The sequence below is a fragment of the Oryctolagus cuniculus genome, chromosome 17 (genome assembly GCF_964237555.1).
Source record: "Oryctolagus cuniculus chromosome 17, mOryCun1.1, whole genome shotgun sequence".
Taxonomy (NCBI): Eukaryota; Metazoa; Chordata; class Mammalia; order Lagomorpha; family Leporidae; genus Oryctolagus; species Oryctolagus cuniculus.
Window position 1 is genome coordinate 2073162 of NC_091448.1, and position 19387 is coordinate 2092548.

Consider the following 19387-nt stretch of genomic DNA (forward strand, 5'->3'; position numbering starts at 1 on the left):
TGCACTGACCCACTGACCCGCTCCTGGTGGGGCCGGCTCCCTGCCCTCAGCCCCCTCTTCCCGGCGGTGTCATGGTCCCGGCTGACCGCAGTGGGCGGGCGAGTCTGCCCGGGCCTGCCCGTGGCAACAGGGCCTCACGGGCGCCTCTGTGTACCGCACAAGTGCCCTGGCTTTGGTTTGTGGGACCCGCTGAGACCCGTCCGTCCGTGCACCTGGTCGACCGCAGGACAGAGGCCAGAGGAGCAGGGCGGGTCCTCTGTCCTTTGTGGAGCCCAGGCCGTCATCCTTGCTGTCCTCAGAGACTGCTCGTGCCCCCCGGGGGAGCCGGTCCCCAGGTGCCCCGGTCCTCAGCGTGACCCCGGCTGACCTGCCTGCCTGTGGGAGCTCAGGCACACTCCTGCCTCGGGGCCCTTGCACGGGCTGCCCCCTCGCCTGGACCACCTTTTACCATTTTGTGTTCAGGACGCCACTCCGCGGCCTTTCCAGAATGTTCTGTTTAGAACCGTGGACGCCTCGCATCCCGGCCCATCCCTTGGCTTTTTCTGTGGGAGGCGCTGACCTCTGTGGGCGCATCAGGATTCCAGTTGTGCGTTGGCTTCCTGCTGCCCCCGTGACCGCCTGAGGCCAGGAGACCCTGCCCTTCTCCCGTCTGTGGAGTCCACAGCCAGGACGGTGAAATCCCAGCAGCTCTGGCAGGAGGCCCGGTTCCCACGACGCCGACAGCCATCAGGAAAGGAGGGGGCGTGCGCCCCCGAAGCCGCTCACACACAGGTGGAGGTCGCTCAGTCCCCCAGTGGAAACCCAGCCCGGGGTGAGCCTCCGCACAGACACAGCTCCCAGCTGCCCCGCCTCCCGCTGCCTCCCAGCCCCGCCCTCGGCTCAGTCCCCCCCCCCCCCGCGGCCCCCCAGGTCACCACCTAGGGGTCCCGAGGCTGTCTGTCCCTGTAGGCGAGACCCTGTGTCTGGCGTTGTCCTGGGAACCCCAGGTAGCACACTCCTGGCTCCAGGGAGGGTGAGCGGCCCTGGGGGCCACCTGGCTGGGATAGGCCGGCCCTGCCCCCAAGCGGCACGAGGACAGCGCCACCTAGTGCCCCACCCCGGCTCTAGCAGCCGCCACGGAGGGATGAGGATGTGACCTGGGCCAGCGCCAGCCCTGGGCCCCTCGGGTCGGCTTTGTGGTCATCAGCATTTGGGGGGCTGGCTGGGGTGTCTGGCCTTGCCCTGAAGTCACGGCAGAGATGCCAAGTAAGTGTAAGTCCCTTTAAGGTTTGAGAGACCCCTGAAGAAGACCCCCAAGAAGAGCAGTTTAGGTTGAGGGAGGGGTCCTTCCGCCAACCCCCCTGGCCGAGGAGATGTGGATAAAGGACCAGGCACAGACAGCTGGGAGGGTCCCAGGGGTCTCCAGAGGCATTCTGACCGCCTGAGCAGGTGGGTGTGTCCTGGCCACGGCTGACCCAAGCCCAGCTCTGCCCACACCAGTCCTGGGAGCGCACAGGGCAAGTGCAGGAAGTGGCCACTCCCTGCTGCTTCTCACAGCCGCCCTGCCCGCCCCGCCAGATGTGTGGGCTCTGGGGGGGTCAGGGCTAGAAGCACCCACGTGAGGAGAGCGCTACAACCTCCAACATTTTATCCCCCACTGCAAACACGGCACACGCGTGTGTGAACGACGCACCTGTGGACGGGGTGCACGTGTGTTTGTTGGGCTTGTTGGTTTTGCCCCCAAAGCACACCCTGCCGCCCCTCCGCAGCTCCCCCGTGCTCAGCCCAGAACCCCCAGAATGGATCACCGTTCTCTCCAACCCTAACGGTCCCAACACGCCATCCATCAGCTCTGTCAGCTGCTTTTTTTCCCCAAAGTTTTATTCATTTGTTTGAGAGGCAGAGTTACAGAGAGAGAGAGAGAGAGGTCTTCCACCCGCTGGTTCACCTCCCAAATTGCTGCAATGGCCGGAGCTGGGCTGATCTGAAGCCAGGAGCCAGGGGCTTCTTCTGGGTCTCCCACGTGGGTGCAGGGGCCCAAGCACTCGGGCCATCTTCCACTGCTTTCCGAGGCCATTAGCAGGGGGCTGGATTGGAACTGGAGCAGCCGGGACTTGAACCAGTGTCCACATGGGACGCTGGTGCCACGGGCGGAAGCTTAGGCTACTTCACCACAGTGAGGCCCCCAACTCTGTCAGTGTCACTCCAGGAATGTCCTAGGCCACGCCTGCCACCTCCACGGAGTCAGCCCTCAGGGCCACCGTCACCTGCTCAGGTCCTTGCCGGTCCAGCCTCCTGTCCTCCAGGTCACCTGCCTCCCGGAAGTGGCCCTGCAAACTCCACCCCTGCATTTCCGAAGACCCTCGGGACCCAGGCGCTGCCCCTCCTCCCCGGTTCCCCCTCCCCCGCCTGCATTCACTGTGCCACCCCCCCTACACTGCGCCATCCCCGCCCCCGCCCTGGGCCGCTCAGCTTCCTCCAGCCGCCCGGGTGCGCGGGGCAGTGACTCAGCAGGTGGCTTACGGGGGGGTTCTGCTAGAGGGTGCGGAGTGGACGCGGCTGGGAAATCCCAGTTCCCCCACCCGGCTTCTCCGCCCCCACGCCAGCTCCTGCTGACGCGCACCCTGGGAGGGTCCCTGCCCCCACCAGAGGGACCCCATCCGGGAGACCCGGGGCCCTGGCTTCAGCCTGGCCCTGCCCTGGCTGCTGCAGGCATTCGGGGAGTGAGCCAGGGGATGAGAGATGTCTGCCTCTGTCGCTCCCTTTCGAATAAAAAAATGAGAAGAAAATCGGAGAAAGGAGCAGTCTACACCTTTAATACCTGGTTATGGGCGGGGCCGGCGGCCTGGAGGGGCGTGGCATGGGCGGGACCTGGAGGAGCAGGGGACGATGGGCGGGGCCAGTGGCAGGGCGTGGTTGGTGGCAGCGTGGGGGCGATGGGCGGGGATCTGGAGGGGCTGGCCAATGGGCGGGACCTGGATGAGCGGGAGGGGCCGATGGGCGGGGCCTGTGACCGGCGTGGCTGAGGCAGGGCGGGGCCTGGAGGAGCGGGAGGGACGATGGGCGGGGCCTGGAGGAGCGATGGGCGTGGCTGCGGCTGCTCTCGCGGACAGCCCCTGGTCTCCCCGGGTCCAGGCTACTTGCATCCAGCGCTGCCTCCTGCGAACCCAGTCCAGCCGAGCGGCGCTGTCCCGCTGCTCCCTGACCTCCCGTGTCCAGGAGCGCGGGGCCCAGGGGAGGGGCGGGCCCGCCGAGTGTTCCGCGAGCTCACGGGGGGGGGGGGGGTCACGGCTGAGCGCGTCCTCCCCTCCTCCTGCCCTGGACACCCACGTGGGGCGCAAGCCGGCGGCTACTTAGCGAAGCCTGCTGAGTCGGGGACGCTACGCAGACACGGCCGCTCCAGATGCGTGAACTGGGCGTGGGCGCGGCCCCAGGCCCTGCATGAGCCTGGGTCGGGCGCTGGCTCTGTCCCGACTCCAGCACCCGGGCAGCAGGCGGTGGCTCAGAGCGTGGGTTCCCGCTGCCCCCGTGGGAGGCCTGGACGCGGCTCCCAGCAGACGGTGACCTCCGCCTTCCTCGACGGGCCCGGCGGAAGCGGCCGGGGGCTCTCGCTCCTCTCGCTGCGGCCGCCCGCGCCCTGTCTCCCGCTCCCACGGAGAGGCCTCTCCACGGTCTCCACGTCGAGGAGGGGTCCTCTCGCCCCCGGGGAGCGGCCACGTCCAGTTCCCACCGATCCCCTGGCTCTGGTCATTTTCACGGACCCCGGGCTGCAAGGTCTCACTCCTCGCCCCGCAAAGAACGGGGCTGCGGGGCTCCCCGCTGTGGCCCACGTGCTGGGACGCTGCACCCACGCGGGAGACGCGGAGGGAGCTCCCGGCTTCGCCGGGGAGAGCCGTCGGATGGAAAAACCTCTCAAAAAAAACAAAAAACAAGGAGGAGGAGGAGGGCGGTGGAGGAGCCGGGCACGAGCAGGCCTCGGGGAGAGGCGCAGCCCGCGACCCCCAGGCAACAAGAGCAACGTCCACGGAGCGGCGGGAGCGGCTCCTTTTATAGAGGCTGGGCTGGCCCCGCCCCTCGAAAGATCCCGCGGGAACTGCCTGTCGCGCGAGAGCGGTGGCGCGTCCCCGTTCCCTACGCTTTCTCCTCACGTGACCAACAGCGCCCCGCCCCTCTCGAGGCGCGGCCTCGGCGCACGCGCACGCACGCCCGCGCTTGCGCACGTAGGGACGTCACTTCCTGTCGGTGGCCGCGGCTGGGGCCTGCTTCCGCTTTGCGCTGAGGCGCGCTCTCTGCTCTCAGGCAGCTGGAATTATGGCGGCCGCGGCCACGATGGCGAACTCGGGTTCGGCGCGGAAGCGGCTCCTCAAGGAGGAAGACATGACCAAAGTGGAATTTGAGACCAGCGAGGAGGTGGACGTGACTCCCACGTTCGACACCATGGGCCTGCGGGAGGACTTGCTGCGCGGCATCTACGCCTACGGTGGGCGGCCGGGGCCGGGGCGGCGCGGCGCTGGGGTGGGCGCTGGGGCCGGGGCGGCGCTGGGGCCGGGGCCGGGGCGGGGCGGCGCGGCGCTGGGGTGGGCGCTGGGGCCGGGGCCGGGGCGGCGCGGCGCTGGGGTGGGCGCTGGGGCCGGTGGCGTGTCCGAGCGCTCGGGGCGCCCTCCGGGCTGGGGCCGAGCGGCGCGTGGGCCCGAGGGGGCTTCACGGAAGGCGCGGGCGCTGCGGGCGGAGGGCCGGGCGCGGAGCAGACAGGTGCGGGGCGGGCGGAGGGGCCGGGCGCGGAGCAGACCGGTGCGGGGCGGGCGGAGGGGCCGGGCGCGGAGCAGACCGGTGCGGGGCGGGCGCCGCTTAGCGGGTGCGATTCGGGCGCAGGCAGAGGCTGGAAGAGGGGGCGGCCCCGTTGGGGCTGCGTTTAGGAGGTGATCCTGGGTGCCTGTGGGTTTGGGGGGAGAGGGAGGCCACGGAGGCGCTGGGGTGGGTGTGATGACTGAGGAGGGGGCCGGGGAGGCGCTGGGGTGGGCGCGATGGCCGGGGAGGGGGCCGGGGCCGGGGAGGCGCTGGGGTGGGCGTGATGGCCGGGGAGGGGGCCGGGGCCGGGGCCGGGGAGGCGCTGGGGTGGGCGTGATGGCCGGGGAGGGGGCCGGGGCCGGGGAGGCGCTGCGGTGGGCGTGATGGCTGAGGAGGGGGCCAGGCCGGGGAGGCGCTGGGGTGAGCGCGATGGCCGGGGAGGGGGCCAGGCCGGGGAGGCGCTGGGGTGGGCGGGGAGGCGGCCCCGGGGGCTCTGCCTGTCCCTGGTCTGACGGCTGTTGGTGTCAGGTAGCCTAGAAGGGAGAGGGTTTGGGCAAAGCCTGGCCGCTGGGCGTTGCCGTCTGTGGTCTCCCCGCCGCGTGCCCGCGGTCACCGGAGCTGTCGCGGCTGCCCCCGTGCTGGGGGGGGGGGGGTCGTGCTGCATTTCTGGACGACCCCAGAGTCATCAGAACCCCACTTTTGCCCGCAAGATGGTACGTGCGCGTTGGAACGTGCTCTCAGGTTGCCGTGGGCGGCGTCTCCGGGCCAGGGTCTCGTGGGCGGCGTCTCCGGGCCAGGGTCTCGTGGGCGGCGTCTCCGGGCCAGGGTCTCCTGGACGGCGTCTCCGGGCCAGGGTCTCGTGGGCGGCGTCTCCGGGCCAGGGTCTCGTGGGCGGCGTCTCCGGGCCAGGGTCTCCTGGGCGGCGTCTCCGTGGATGGGGCCCGTATGTGTCGTGGACGCCCACGGACCACAGAGCCCTGGAGTGGTTTCCTGGTCTGTAATTGAGACAGTGGCTGCCCCCGGGGGTGCTGGGTGCTGTGGCTCCGGTGGGGGTCCCTGCGGGATCCAGGGCCACACCCCCAGAGCGCAGCCACGGCCCCAGGGCTCTGCTGCGTCCGTCCGTCCCTCTGTCCGTCCGTCGGTAAAGCAAGCCGAGGGTATCTTGCCGCTTGCTGCTCCAGTGACAGATTGGCTCACCCCGGTGATCACCGTGCTGGCGGGCGGGCGGGCCGTGTGCGCCGGGGCGGCAGCGGTGGTGCTGAGCTGTGTGTTCTGTCCTCTGCAGGCTTCGAGAAACCCTCAGCCATCCAGCAGCGCGCCATCAAGCAGATCATTAAAGGGAGAGACGTCATCGCCCAGTGAGTGGGGTCGCGCGTGGCGTGGCCGCTGCACGCGGTCAGGGCTGCGGGGACGCGGTGCTCTCTGTCTCACTCGGTGCCAGCTCTGCACTTCAGCCTCGAGTTGTAACTTTTTTCGTTTGTTTTTTTTTGTTTGTTTGTTTTTGTCTTGTACTATAGAAGCTCTCATTTGTTAGGCAGCTTTGCTGACCTGTTGGTTCACCTGGGAATTGTGTTTAGTGCCCTCTTATTTTAATAGCTGTGTAGTCCCCGTTTGCCTAGCTTTTTTTTTTTTTTTTTTAAGATTTATTTGTTTATATGGAAGGCAAGTTAGAGAGACACAGGCAAAGATCCGCTGGTTCACTCCCCAGTTGGCCGCAGTGGCCAGAGCTGCGCCGATCTGAAGCCAGGAGCCAGGAGCTTCCTCTGGGCCTCCCACGTGGGTGCAGGAGCCCAAGGACTTGGGCCATCTTCCACTGCCCTCCCAGGCAATAGCAGAGAGCCAGAATGGAAGTGGAGCAGCCAGGACTCGAACCCGCGCCCACATGGGATGCCAGCACTGCAGGCCAGGGCCTCAACCCCCTGCGCCACAGCATCGGCCCCCCTTTCCAGTTTTTAAAAAGACTCATAAGACGCCTTCCTTTGGAGAGTCGTGATTATGTAGAAGGAGGTTCCCTGTGCCAGCTGGAAGACACCTGTTGATGCGGAAGCTTGTGCTCCGTTGTGCGGGCTGAGCCTGCCCGTGCCGTCCACAACACTGTGGAGACGTGAAGGCTCAGGTGCGGTGCCCGTCGTGCGCCCTGCTTGGCAGTGCAGCCGGGTGCAGGGCCGTCTGTGGGAAGAAGCGCCCGGTGCTCCTGGGGCTCTTGGCGCCCGCTTGGGGCTTCGGGACGAGAGGTGCCCGCGGCCCCTCTGAATCCCACGACCTGAGTGCGCTCCTTTTCTCTTGAAGTTTCTTCTCGTCTACTTGAAAGGCAGTGACGGGGGTGGGGTGGGGTGGGGTGGGGTGTGTGTGTGCTCTCTCCTCTGCTGGTAGTGACGGGGGGGGGCTCTCTCTCTGCTGGTAGTGACGGGGGGGTGGGGGGTGCTCTCCTCTGCTGGTAGTGACGGGGGGGGCTCTCTCTCTGCTGGTAGTGACGGGGGGGTGCTCTCTCTCTGCTGGTAGTGACGGGGGGGGGTGCTCTCCTCTCTGCTGGTAGTGACGGGGGGGTGCTCTCTCCTCTGCTGGTAGTGACGGGGGGGTGCTCTCCTCTCTGCTGGTAGTGACGGGGGGGTGCTCTCTCCTCTGCTGGTAGTGACGGGGGGGGTGCTCTCCTCTCTGCTGGTAGTGACGGGGGGGTGCTCTCTCCTCTGCTGGTAGTGACGGGGGGGGTGCTCTCTCTCTGCTGGTAGTGACGGGGGGGTGCTCTCCTCTCTGCTGGTAGTGACGGGGGGGTGCTCTCTCCTCTGCTGGTAGTGACGGCGGGGGGTGCTCTCTCCTCTCTGCTGGTTTGCGCACTGTGTGCCTCCAGCGGCCAGAGCTGAGCCAGGAACTGGGAACTCCGTCCAGGTCTCCCTCGTGGTGCGGGGCAGGAGCACTTGGTCCATCATCTGCTGCCTCCAGGATGCATCAGAGGGAGCAGCCGGGAGCTGACCGGGCTCTCAGACAGACGGAGGGGTCAGAGGGAGTGGCCGGGAGCTGACCGGGCTCTCAGACGGACGGGGGGTCTACTGTGCTCTTAACGCTTGCCATGTCTGTGTCTCCGTGTCCAGGTCTCAGTCCGGCACAGGCAAGACGGCCACCTTCAGTATATCTGTCCTCCAGTGCTTGGACATTCAGGTAATTTGAAACTTAAGGTCTGCTTTTTTTTTTTTTCCCCTTTTTTTAAAGGTTTATTTATTTGAAAGAGTGAGGCAGAGAGAGAGAGGTCTTCCATCCAATGGTTCACCCCCCAAATGATTCCAACAGCTGAAGCTGAGCCGATCTGAAGCCAGGAGCCAGGAGCTTCTTCCAGGTCTCCCACGTGGGTGCAGGGGCCCAGGGACTTGGGCCGTCCAGTGGTGTTTTCCCGGGCACGTTAGCAGGAAACCGGATTGGAAGTGGAGCATCTGGGACTCAAACCAGCATCCATATGTGATGCCAGCACCTCAGGCAGAGTCTTCGCCCACTACGCCACAGCACTAGCACCAAAGAGAATCTATTTATTTATTTATTTGACAGGCAGAGTGGACAGTGAGAGAGAGAGAAAGGTCTTCTTTTTCTGTTGGTTCACCGCCAATGGCCGCCGCGGCTGGCGCACCGCACTGATCAGGAGCCAGGTGCTCCCTCCTGGTCTGCAGTGCGGGTGCAGGGCCCAAGCACCTGGGCCATCCTCCACTGCCCTCCGGGGCCACAGTAGAGAGCTGGACTGGAAGAGGAGCAACCAGGACAGAATCCGGTGCCCCCCCCCCCCCCTTTAAGATTTATTTATTTATTTATTTGAGAGGAGTTACAGACGAGAGAGGGAGAGACAGAAACGTCTTCCATCGGCTGATTCACTGCCCCAAATGGCCGCAGTGCCCAGAGCTGTGCTGAACTGGAGCCAGGAGCTTCCTCTGGGTCTCCCTTGTGGGTGCAGGGGCCCAAGCACTTGGGCATCTTCCACTGCCTTCCCAGGCCATGACAGGGAGCTGGGTCAGAAGAGGAACAGCCGGGACCAGAACTGGTGCCCATACGGGATGCCAGCACTGCCGGTGGAGTCTTAGCCCCCTATGCCACAGAGCCAGCCCCAACGAGAACCTTAACTGCACAGTACCTGTCATGCATTCCTTTTGGTTTAAATGGAGGCTTTTTTTGTTCTGAACCCAGTCCGAACAGGTAAGCAGTGTTGCTGGATTTGTGGTTCAGATGTGGTTGAGATTGGCTCCCTCTGTTAGGAGTCAGAAGGAGGGTCGTACACGGTCGCGCAGCACCGATGACGGTGGTGTGGGCCGCGCAGGCTGTGTGGGGATGCTGAGGACGGCTGTCGCCTGTCGCGTTCTTTCACCAGGTCCGGGAGACGCAAGCTTTGATCTTGGCGCCCACCAGGGAGCTCGCGGTGCAGATTCAGAAGGTAAGACCCTGGCTGTGCTGATTGGGGGGTCGGATCTCATTTATTTTTTGTCTCCTCAAATTATTTGCCTGATTCCTATCATTTTGCCCTAAATCATCTGTTATATGAGTTATTGGATAGAATCAAATCATCATTTGTTATATGAGTGGCTGCTTAGAATCAAGTAATTTCTAGGATAGGCTGTGTGTTTTCAGGAGGTTTTTGTGGCCTTATAAATGTTAATTTTGTTTTTAAGGTTTATTTTACTTGAAAGTCAAAGTTAGAGAGAGAGGTCTTCCACCACTGGTTCACTCCCCAGATGGCCGCAACGGCTAGAGCTGGACCGATCCAAAGCCAGGAGCTTCTTCCGGGTCTCCCACGTGGGTGCAGGGGCCCAAGCACTTGGGCCATCTTCCACTGCTTTCCCAGGCCACAGGAGAGAGCTGGGTCGGAAGTGGAGCAGCCAGGACTTGAACCAGCACCCATATGGGATGCCAGCACTGCAGGTGGCGGTTTTACCTGCTATGCCACAGCACTGGCCCCATAAATATTAATTTTTTAACTAAAAAACTACTTTAATAATAAAATGTTTATACTTACATATCATATAGATTTTGGAAGGATGGACAGTAACGTTTGGGGTAGGTAGGAGTTTTATCTGTTTCCCACTCTAGTTAATATGTATTGATTTCCTAATAAGAAACAAGGTAAATGAACTTCATTTTGGTGGAAAGAGAGCAGAGAGGTTTTGTGGCTTTAGGGCATAGGTGGTAGCTGGTGACTGTCGTGGCCTGGGGTAGAAGGGCCCTCCTTGCCGTGGCTGACGTGGCCCTGTGCTGCCCCAGGGCCTGCTGGCGCTCGGGGACTACATGAACGTGCAGTGCCACGCCTGCATCGGGGGCACCAACGTGGGCGAGGACATCCGCAAGCTGGATTACGGGCAGCACGTGGTCGCCGGCACGCCGGGGCGCGTCTTCGGTGAGTGCTGGAGCCGTGCTGCCTGGGGGGTCTTTGCCCTGGGTCTCCCCTGGGGTGCGGGGAAGGTGTCTGAGACACCGTGAGAGAGGCTGGCCGGGCCCGCACTGCCCTGTGGTCCCAGGTCTGAGCGCCCCACGCACGTCTGGTCTTTCAGACATGATTCGTCGCAGAAGCTTAAGGACGCGCGCCATCAAGATGCTGGTGTTGGACGAGGCTGACGAGATGCTGAACAAGGGTACGGGCGGCACGAGGGTTTCTTTGCTGCTGACGCGAGTGCGGGGGGGCAGCTGGCTTGGGTCGGGCACGAGCGAAGGTTTTCATGCTGCGGTTTGTCAGGCCGGTCCCCGGCAGCACAGGAGCGCTTCAGGTCAGGTGGCCCGGCCCCCTGGTGGCTGTGGTGGGCCGCGTGGGCCGGTGCCGCGTGGAATTGAGATGCTGCTCACGGAGGTGTGGTGGTCGTCTGTAGAGGCTTCGCTTGCTCTCCTAGCCGCTGCACTGGGGGTGTGACTGTTCGTGCTGGGCCCTCGCTCGACAGACGTGCGGCTGGCGGTGTGGCACCATGGTAAGGCTGCTGCTTGTGGCCCTCCGTGCTGGCGTGGCAGCTACTCCGCTTCTCATCCAGACTCCTGCTGGCGTACCCAGGAAGGCAGTGGGAGATGGCTGATGAGCTGGGCCCCGCCATCCAGTGGGAGGCCAGGGTGAACTTCCTGCTTCCTGGCTCTGGCCGGGCCCAGGCCTGACTGCTGTGGTCACGGGCAGTAAACCAGCAGAGGCAAGGTCTCTCCTCTTTTCCTCCCTGCCTCTCCTCCTCCCTGCCTCTCCTCCTCCCTCCCTCTCCTCCTCCCTCCCTCTCCTCCTCCCTCCCTCTCCTCCTCCCTCCCTCTCCTCCTTCCCCTCTCCTCCTCCCTCCCTCTCCTCCTCCCCCTCTCCTCCTCCCTCCCTCTCCTCCTCCCTCCCTCTCCTCCTTCCCCTCTCCTCCTCCCTCCCTCTCCTCCTCCCCCTCTCCTCCTCCCTCCCTCTCCTCCTCCCTCCCTCTCCTCCTTCCCTTCTCCTCCTCCCTCCCTCTCCTCCTTCCCCTCCTCCTCCCTCCTTCTCCTCCTTCCCCTCTCCTCCTCCCTCCCTCTCCTCCTTCCCCTCTGCTCCTCCCCCCTCTTCCTCCCTGCCTCTCCTCCTTCCCCTCTCCTCCTCCCTCCCTCTCCTCCTCCCTCCCTCTCCTCCTCCCTCCCTCTCCTCCTCCCTGCCTCTCCTCCTCCCTGCCTCTCCTCCTTCCCCTCTCCTCCTCCCTCCCTCTCCTCCTCCCTCCCTCTCCTCCTTCCCCTCTCCTCCTCCCTCCCTCTCCTCCTCCCCCTCTCCTCCTCCCTCCCTCTCCTCCTCCCTCCCTCTCCTCCTCCCTCCCTCTCCTCCTCCCTCCTTCTCCTCCTTCCCCTCTCCTCCTCCCTCCCTCTCCTCCTTCCCCTCTGCTCCTCCCCCCTCTTCCTCCCTGCCTCTCCTCCTTCCCCTCTCCTCCTCCCTCCCTCTCCTCCTCCCTCCCTCTCCTCCTCCCTCCCTCTCCTCCTCCCTCCCTCTCCTCCTCCCTCCCTCTCCTCCTCCCTGCCTCTCCTCCTTCCCCTCTCCTCCTCCCTCCCTCTCCTCCTTCCCCTCTCCTCCTCCCTCCCTCTCTGTGTTGCTCTGCCTTCCAGACGGATGATTAGGAAACAGCACACGCAGCAGCAGATCAGACGCTGGGACGCCTCCTTGTATCTGCGTGCCTGGCTTAGCGCACGGGCCCTGCTCCTGCCTCTGCCCACACCTGCCCGCGAGGCTCCAGGGCCCGAGAGGACTGTGCCTCGTCCAGGCCGTGTCCAGCAGTGCGGCCGAGACAGCGCCGGAACAGGCGTGGCGCATGTGGCTTGAGGGTCGCAGGGAGCCCTGGAGGTTCATGCTTCATTTGAGGGGCAGGATAGGCCTCCCGTGCACTGGTGCATTCCCCACACGCCTGCAAGAGCCGAAACCAGGGACCGGCGTGCCTTCTGGGTCTCCTGTGGTGACAGGGACGCAGTTACTGGAGCCCCCTGTCTGCCTCCTGGGACCTGTGTTAACGGCAGTTGGAGCTGGGTGTTGAATCCAGGCACTGAGATCTGGGACACAAGGCAGTTTGTGTGTGTGTTTTTTTTTTTTTTTTTTAATTATTTATTTAATTAAAAAGACAGAGACAAGTCTTACAGAGAGAGATCTTCCATCCGCTGGTTCACTCCCTAAATGGCTGCAACAACTGGAGTCAGGCGCTTCTCCCAGGTCTCCCATGTGGGTGCAGGAGCCCAAACAGTCGGGCCATCTTCTGCTGCTTTCCCAAGCACATTAGCAAAGAGCTGGACCGGAAGTAGAGCAGCTGGGACTCGAACTGGTGCCCGTATGGGATGCTGGTGCCACAGGCAGTGGTTTTACTTGCCATGCCGCAGCGCCTGCCCTGGGACACAGGCATCTTCACCACCACGAGGCAAAAGCCCCATTGCAGGGGCGGAGTTAATCCATGCCGGGTGTGGCACCTGGGCGACAGTCTGGACTCCAAAGTTGGTGGGTGATTGCCAGGTGGGGGCACAAGCGTACCGGGAATGGAGGAGGGGCGGCGTTTCTGTGGGGGAGGGGAAGGCGCTGGCTGTCTGGAGCCGAGTGCGGCGGGAGAGGGGCGGGAGTGGAGGCCGTGATGGTGATGGTGGTCTGTCGGGTTTCAGGGCAGAGGGCCTGGCCAGGGCGGTCTTGGCAGGCAGATTGCAGTGGCTTCCGCTGTGTGGCAGTGGGACCTGGGCACGCGGGGGTCGGGCCAGAGGGAGGCCAGGCTCGCGGGGCTGACGGGGGACGTTTTCTGTTGCTGCAGTGTCTCGGGCTGGGGCTTTCAGAAGGAGACTTGGTTTGAAGTTATGTTTGTGTGAAAGACAGAATGAGAGTGCCGAGTGCGCACTCCGTCCCCTCGCTCGCTCCCCAAGTGGCCGCCACAGCCCGGTCTGGGCCAGGCGGAGTCAGGAGCCCGGAGCTCCACCTGGATCTCCCGTGGGGGTGGCAGGGACTCGGGCGCTTGAGCCATCATTTGCTGTCTCTCAGGCTGTTAGCAGGAAGCCGGATTGAGGCAGAGGAGCCAGGACCCAGAACCGGCCTTCGGGCAGGCGCCGTGGGGGTCCTCGCAGCGAGTCGGCCAGCTGTGCCACGGAGTGTGCCCCGTGTGTAGAACGGTGTGTGAGAACGCTTCAGGAAGTCGTAGGAGGGCAGAGCTGAGTTTCTTTTAGTGCAGAAAGTCTGAGGGCGTGCTGGTTCTCAGGAAACACGTCTCCGGGAGCTGTTGCGTGCTCACGTGGCGGCGGTCTGTTTCATCACACCGAGCTCATCTTTGGGTTTTGTTTCCTGCGTGTACTTCCGGGCTTTCCGTCTGCCATAATGAAGGACTGTGAGGGCTGTCGAGAGAGGGCAGGTTTCCCTTAGCTGGGGACTGGAACGTGGTGACAGCCGTCACGAGCTGAGCAGACCCCTGGGCGTCTCTTGTGCTCCCTGGGAGCCCCTTGGTACCCTGGCTCTGCCTCTGCAGTCCGCACCCAGGACTGGAGCTCTGGGTGCCTCTTGTCTGGCCCTGAAGTCCTGCCCCAGTCTGTCCAGGCCTGCTCTGCGGCTCCCTGGTGTCTGGGAGGCCCCTGGTGCTCCTCCTGTCCCTTGGGGCAGAGGTTCTGAACGTGAGGTCACCTGGGAGCTTGTTGGGGTGCACATTCCTGGGCTCTGCGCTCTGATCCGGTCCTGTGCAGCCCACGGGCACCTTGCACACTTGCCGCCCTACCTGGCTCTGCCCGGGCTTAGCCGAGGCTGCTGTGTGAGACCCGTGGCCTGGCCGTGTTCTTAGTGGGGGATTTTGTGTAGAGTCCTGATCTGTGGATTCTCTTTGCGACGCTGGACACAGGCCTCACAGAGCAGCAGCAGGTGGGGTGGGGTCCCTGGCCCCCAGAGCACTGCGCGTTGCAGAAGCCCAGAGGGAAACCTGGCTTCCTCCCCTGGGGCAGCGTGGGCGAGCGCGGCCTGTGGCTCTGGCCTGCGCCTGCAGCTCTGCCTCGAGCCGCCTGCCGGTTGACGCTGGTTCTGGGTCTGCTCCGCAGGTTTCAAAGAGCAGATTTACGACGTGTACAGGTACCTGCCTCCAGCCACACAGGTGGTTCTCATCAGTGCCACGCTGCCGCACGAGATCCTGGAGATGACCAACAAGTTCATGACAGACCCCATCCGCATCCTGGTGAAACGGTGCGCGCTCCTCCGCCTCCCCGGCTGCTTGCTTGTGTCTAGAGGCTTAAAACCGGTGGCGTCTCCTGAACCGCCTTTTGTGAAAAGCCAGCTTTTATACGCGCGTCTTCCTTTGACGCTGTTTGGTTGTCCGTGTGTCTTGTTGAGAATTGCGTGCGAGGTCCCGCAGGTTGTTGGCTGTTCGGAGGGATGCAGAGCCTGGGGGTGCGGGGCACAGGTGGGGCGCTGTGGCCGGCAGGAGCGCCGAGTAACAGGCCGTCTCTGTCCCCCAGTGATGAATTGACTCTGGAAGGCATCAAACAGTTCTTTGTGGCGGTGGAAAGGGAGGAGTGGAAGTTTGACACCCTGTGTGACCTCTACGACACGCTGACCATCACCCAGGCGGTCATCTTCTGCAACACCAAGAGGAAGGTAGCACCTCCGCTCCGTGTGGCCTCGTCGGGGACTGAGGCCTTGCTCTTCCGAGCCTGGCCGAGGCCCTGCACAGGCGCCCCGTGCACGTGTCGGGCCTTGTGGGATGTGGTTCCGGTGCAGGAGCAGCCGGAGAGGATTCGTAACGAACACATCCCGGTGAAAGTTCATTTAGAACCAGTCCAGCCCTAGGGATTCAGATTCCAGTGGTTTGAGGTGGGACCCTGGCCCGGTACTGCTCAGCTCCCTGGGGGATGCGGCCGGGCGGGCAGACAGGAGGGAGGGCTCATGTCTCAGATGAGAGTCAGACGTGGCCTCCACACCCCGAGAGTTGTGTGTGGAGTAGTGGGTTAAGAGGATTTTGTAAGTGAGCTGGCGTTTACTGGGCAGCATATGAAGGGGGCTGAGAGCAGTGGCATTGTGGGCACGGCCCCGTGTCACCCAATGAGGCGTGTGAACGTTGGGTGGTGACCTGAACCAGCTACGGTGGCTCCCGTCACTTGGTGACACATCTTAGGCACACTGTCGCATGTGTGGTCCGTGGTCGGCCCCAGCGCCGTTGGGTGGCGTGTGGCATTCAAGTCCTCGAAATGAAGTGCTGAGTCCACGTTGCTGGTTCGGCTCCGAGCTTCAGGCAGCGTGTGCTGGTGTGGCTTGCAGGTTGACTGGCTGACGGAGAAGATGCGGGAAGCCAACTTTACCGTGTCCTCCATGCACGGAGACATGCCGCAGAAAGAGCGGGAGTCCATCATGAAGGAGTTCCGCTCTGGCGCCAGGTCGGTGAGCTGCTGGGCCCGGGCTGGGCGCCCCCGTCCCTCGTCACTGCCTCCGTGTGACCTCGTCCGCACTGGCAGCGACCAGGCTGTGTCACCCCTGTGACCTCTCCACCCCAGATTGGCCACGTGGTGTGGGGGATGCACACGCGTGCTGAACAGACGTGTGCGGCTCCTCTGCGTCCTTTTTTCCTTTTTTAAAATTTATTTATTTACTTGAGAGGCAGAGTTGCAGACAGGGAGAGACAGAGAGAGGTCTTCCATCTGCTGGATAACTCCCCAAAGGCCACAACAGCCAGAGCTGGGCCAATCGGAAGCCAGGAGCCAGGAGCTTCTTCCGGGTCTCCCACGTGGGTGCAGGGGCCCAAGCACTTGCGCCATCTTCTACTGCTTTCCCAGGCCACAGCAGGGAGCTGGAGCGGAAGAGGAGCCGCTAGGACTTGACCTGATGCCCACGTGGGCTGCCTCCTCCTGTGGCGCCGGCTTAGCTACTGTGCCACAGCTCCAGCCCCCTCATCCTTTGTCTAACTGTGTGGTCCGTTTGGAGTGGGGGAGCCCTGACTCTTGGGCGGTCTGTGGTCTTGGTGTCCCTGTCCCGAGCCCGTGGGGAGAGGTGCGTTCCATCTGGAGAAGGCGTCCCCCTGCGCCTGCCGGCTCTGCCTGCCTCCTCTCGGGGCTCGGTTCCAGGTGTCTCCTGGATCAGCACCGCGCGGGTTCTGCTCTCCCTTTGGTCTGAATTAGAGAATGCTTCCTCTCCCCTGCTGATCCAGCCCTCACGCCCACAACCCGGGCTGGACTGAAGCCGGACCCAGGAGCTAGGGTCAGCGCAGGTCCCCCGGGTGGGTGGCAGGAACGTCACCCAAGCGTTCCCTCCGCCTCTCAGGAAAGCAGTCAGGAGCCGGAGCCGAGCGCTCGGAGGTGGGAGTGGGCGCCTCGACCCCCAGGCCAGCGCCTGCCCCACCTCAGTGTCTCCTAAACACCCCTGCTTGTCTCCATCTTGTTAGAGGCACAGGTGTGCAGAGAGAGGCGTTTCATCTGCTGGCTGTACTGACCCCCCCGTCCCCCCTCGTGTCCCCCTCGTCCCCCTGGTGTCCCCCCCCCCGGCCCCCTCACCCCCCTCACTGCCTTGCGCCTTCTCCTGCAGCCGGGTGCTCATCTCCACAGACGTGTGGGCACGGGGCCTGGACGTCCCTCAGGTGTCCCTCATCATTAACTACGACCTCCCCAACAACAGAGAGCTGTACATCCACAGGTAGGCCCCGCCCCCGCCCGCCGGGAGCCCCGCCCCGCCCCCCCCTCCCCCCGCCAGGAGCCCGCTCTCTGTACTGAAGTGACTTTGGTCCCTGAAGGATCGGGAGGTCAGGGCGCTACGGCCGCAAGGGCGTGGCCATCAACTTCGTGAAGAACGACGACATCCGCATCCTGCGGGACATCGAGCAGTACTACTCCACGCAGATCGACGAGATGCCCATGAACGGTGCGTGTGCCACGCGTGTGCGTGTGTGTGCATGTAAGTGTGTGTACATGTGTGTGTCGGGCAGTACTACTCCACGCAGATCCACGAGATGCCCATGAACGGTGCGTGCACCTGTGTGTATGTGGGGTATGTGTGTGCGTGTGTGTGTGCGTGTGTGTGTATGTGGGGTATGTGTGTGTCTGCGTGTGTGTGTATGTGAGGTATGTGTGTGTCTGCGTGTGTATGTGGGGTGTGTGTGTATGTGGGGTGTGTGTGTGTATGTGGGGTATGTGTGTGCATGTGTGTGTGTATGTGAGGTATGTGTGTGCGTGTGTGTGTATGTGGGGTATATGTGTGTCTGCGTGTGTGTGTATGTGGGGTATATGTGTGTGCGTGTGTGTGTGTATGTGGGGTGTGTGTGTATGTGGGGTATATGTGTGTCTGCGTGTGTGTGTGTATGTGGGGTGTGTGTGTGGGGGGGTGTGCCCGCTCAGCTCCTCAGCCCGTGTCTCCGCCTGCAGTTGCCGATCTGATCTGAAGGGCGCTGGAGTCCACCTGCTTGGGCAGAGCGAGGGGCCGCCGCGAACGCCTGCTGAGGCCCCACCCGGGAGCCTGTGGGGGAGTCACTTCTTTTCTTATCCACGTGTAAATAATGCATTGTTCTCAGCCTTTTTCATTAAATGTTGGAAACTTCGCCCGCTGGGTTCTGGTGTCTGTGTCAAGGTGCCGCCAGCCTTTCTAGGAACCGGCCGGGTCATTCGGCTCAGGCCGCTGAAGTCTGGTGGACACGGGGACGCTGCCCGGCTTCCCATGCGCCTGCTCACCCAGTGCTTCCGGTCCGTGGCTCCGCCCCTGCTTCATGGATGGATTTCTGCTGGGGGGCGGTGGTCTGGGATGGACACTGAGTCGGAGTGGGCAAGCAGTACGGGCTTGCGGGCCCCGGCCTGTCCTGCTCGAGTGGGCACGGGTGGCGCTGTGTGGCCCAGCAGGCTGGGGGCCGGGTGGCGCTGTTTCAAGCACCAGTTGACCCTGGTGGGAGTGACGCAGGTGTGTGGACGGGCGGGGGCAGGGGTGCACCAGGGACTCGTCTCAGTCTCAGAACCGCCGTGTCTCCACCACGCCACCCGGGCCAGGAGCGCCCGCAGCGGGCCGTGGAGGCATGGGTTCCTGGATCCCTTGCCTTCTTTGAGGTTTGGGGAGCAGTGAGGCTGTGCACATGGCGGCGACAGTCTCAGAGTACAGCGCCCGAGACGCAGATGTCGGCAGCTGGAAGTGGGCAGGGGCAGGTAGAGGGGCTCCGTCCGTCCGTTCCCTGCAGCTTGCTCTGGGGTCTCCTAGCCCCAGGTGCAGAGGGTGGGAGGAGCGGCCTCCACTCCGGCGCGGGGGTGGGGGGGGTGGGGGGGTGGTGATTGGATACTGAGCAGACGCCTGGTGGGGGCCGCGTTGGTGACCGGGGAAGGACGGAGTGCAGATCAGGAAACCTCCCGAGTGCTGGTGACCCAGGATGGACAGCCACCCATCCCGGCGGGCGGCATCTGGTGCCCGGCCTCAGTGGAGAGCAGTGCGGCTCCTGGGCTGTCGGTGGTGGTCTGGGATGGACACTGTGAGTGCGTTCTCGTCGTTGTCAGGGGCGGGAGCCAAGTGCCCAGCGGCGGGGCAGGCTGTGGGCGGTGCTGGGTGGTAGGGGCTGAGCCCACAGCCCCGGGGGAGGGCGGTCAGGGCCGCGGGCTTCAGGGAACAGAGTTGGCTGTGGCCCCAGGCAGCTGAGCAGCCTCAGGGTGTGGGGGTCTCAGGCGTCAGGTGGTAACTGGACCCAGGGATCCCGAGGGGCGTCTGGTCGACCTTGAGTTGGGAAGCCCGGCACATCCAGGCGCCGCTGCGGCCGGCTCGATGCACCGAGCTTAGCTGTGACACGAGGCTGGACAGTCCTCCCACTGGGGACTCGCTGGGCTCCCCCGAGCTGCATCTGTTGGCCGTGACGTGGCGGCCCTCCCAGGCTCTGCGGGGATCCCAGCCACCCCTGCCAGCAGCCCTTGCTGTGGCTGTGCGTGGGGTGTGTTCCGGTTGCTGAGCTCCGAGAGCTGGGTGGGGGGCGAGGCCTCCCTGGGGTTGAGGACACGCACGTGGTCGCTCACCCACAGACCCTGTGCTGACACGGCTTCGCCGTTCACCTCACCTCGGAACCCTGAGGCTTCCCGGCACGTGGGGTGAGGCTCTGAGGACCAGCGCGCCCCCTCGCCCCGCGTAGGCCCTGCCCTGGCCGCGGCCGCCTTGGCCGAGGCGCACTCTGCCCGGTGGTCCCAGGCTTCCGGCTCTAAGTGCAGGGCGAGGGGCAGTGGTTGGCCCACACAGGGTGAGCCG

General features: G+C 64.0%; 1 protein-coding gene across 1 annotated transcript; it reads left to right on the forward strand.

The window, feature by feature from the left end:
* Positions 1–4144: 4144 nt before the first annotated feature.
* EIF4A3 (eukaryotic translation initiation factor 4A3) lies at positions 4145–17720 on the forward strand. Its single transcript, XM_051830489.2, has 12 exons — positions 4145–4459; positions 6053–6125; positions 7857–7923; positions 9113–9175; positions 10000–10132; positions 10287–10367; positions 14245–14386; positions 14659–14797; positions 15458–15573; positions 16715–16822; positions 16920–17047; positions 17548–17720. The coding sequence occupies exons 1-12, from the start codon at positions 4291–4293 to the stop codon at positions 17562–17564; spliced, it is 1236 nt and encodes a 411-aa protein (XP_051686449.1). The 5' UTR covers positions 4145–4290; the 3' UTR covers positions 17565–17720.
* The last annotated feature ends 1667 nt before the right edge of the window (positions 17721–19387 follow it).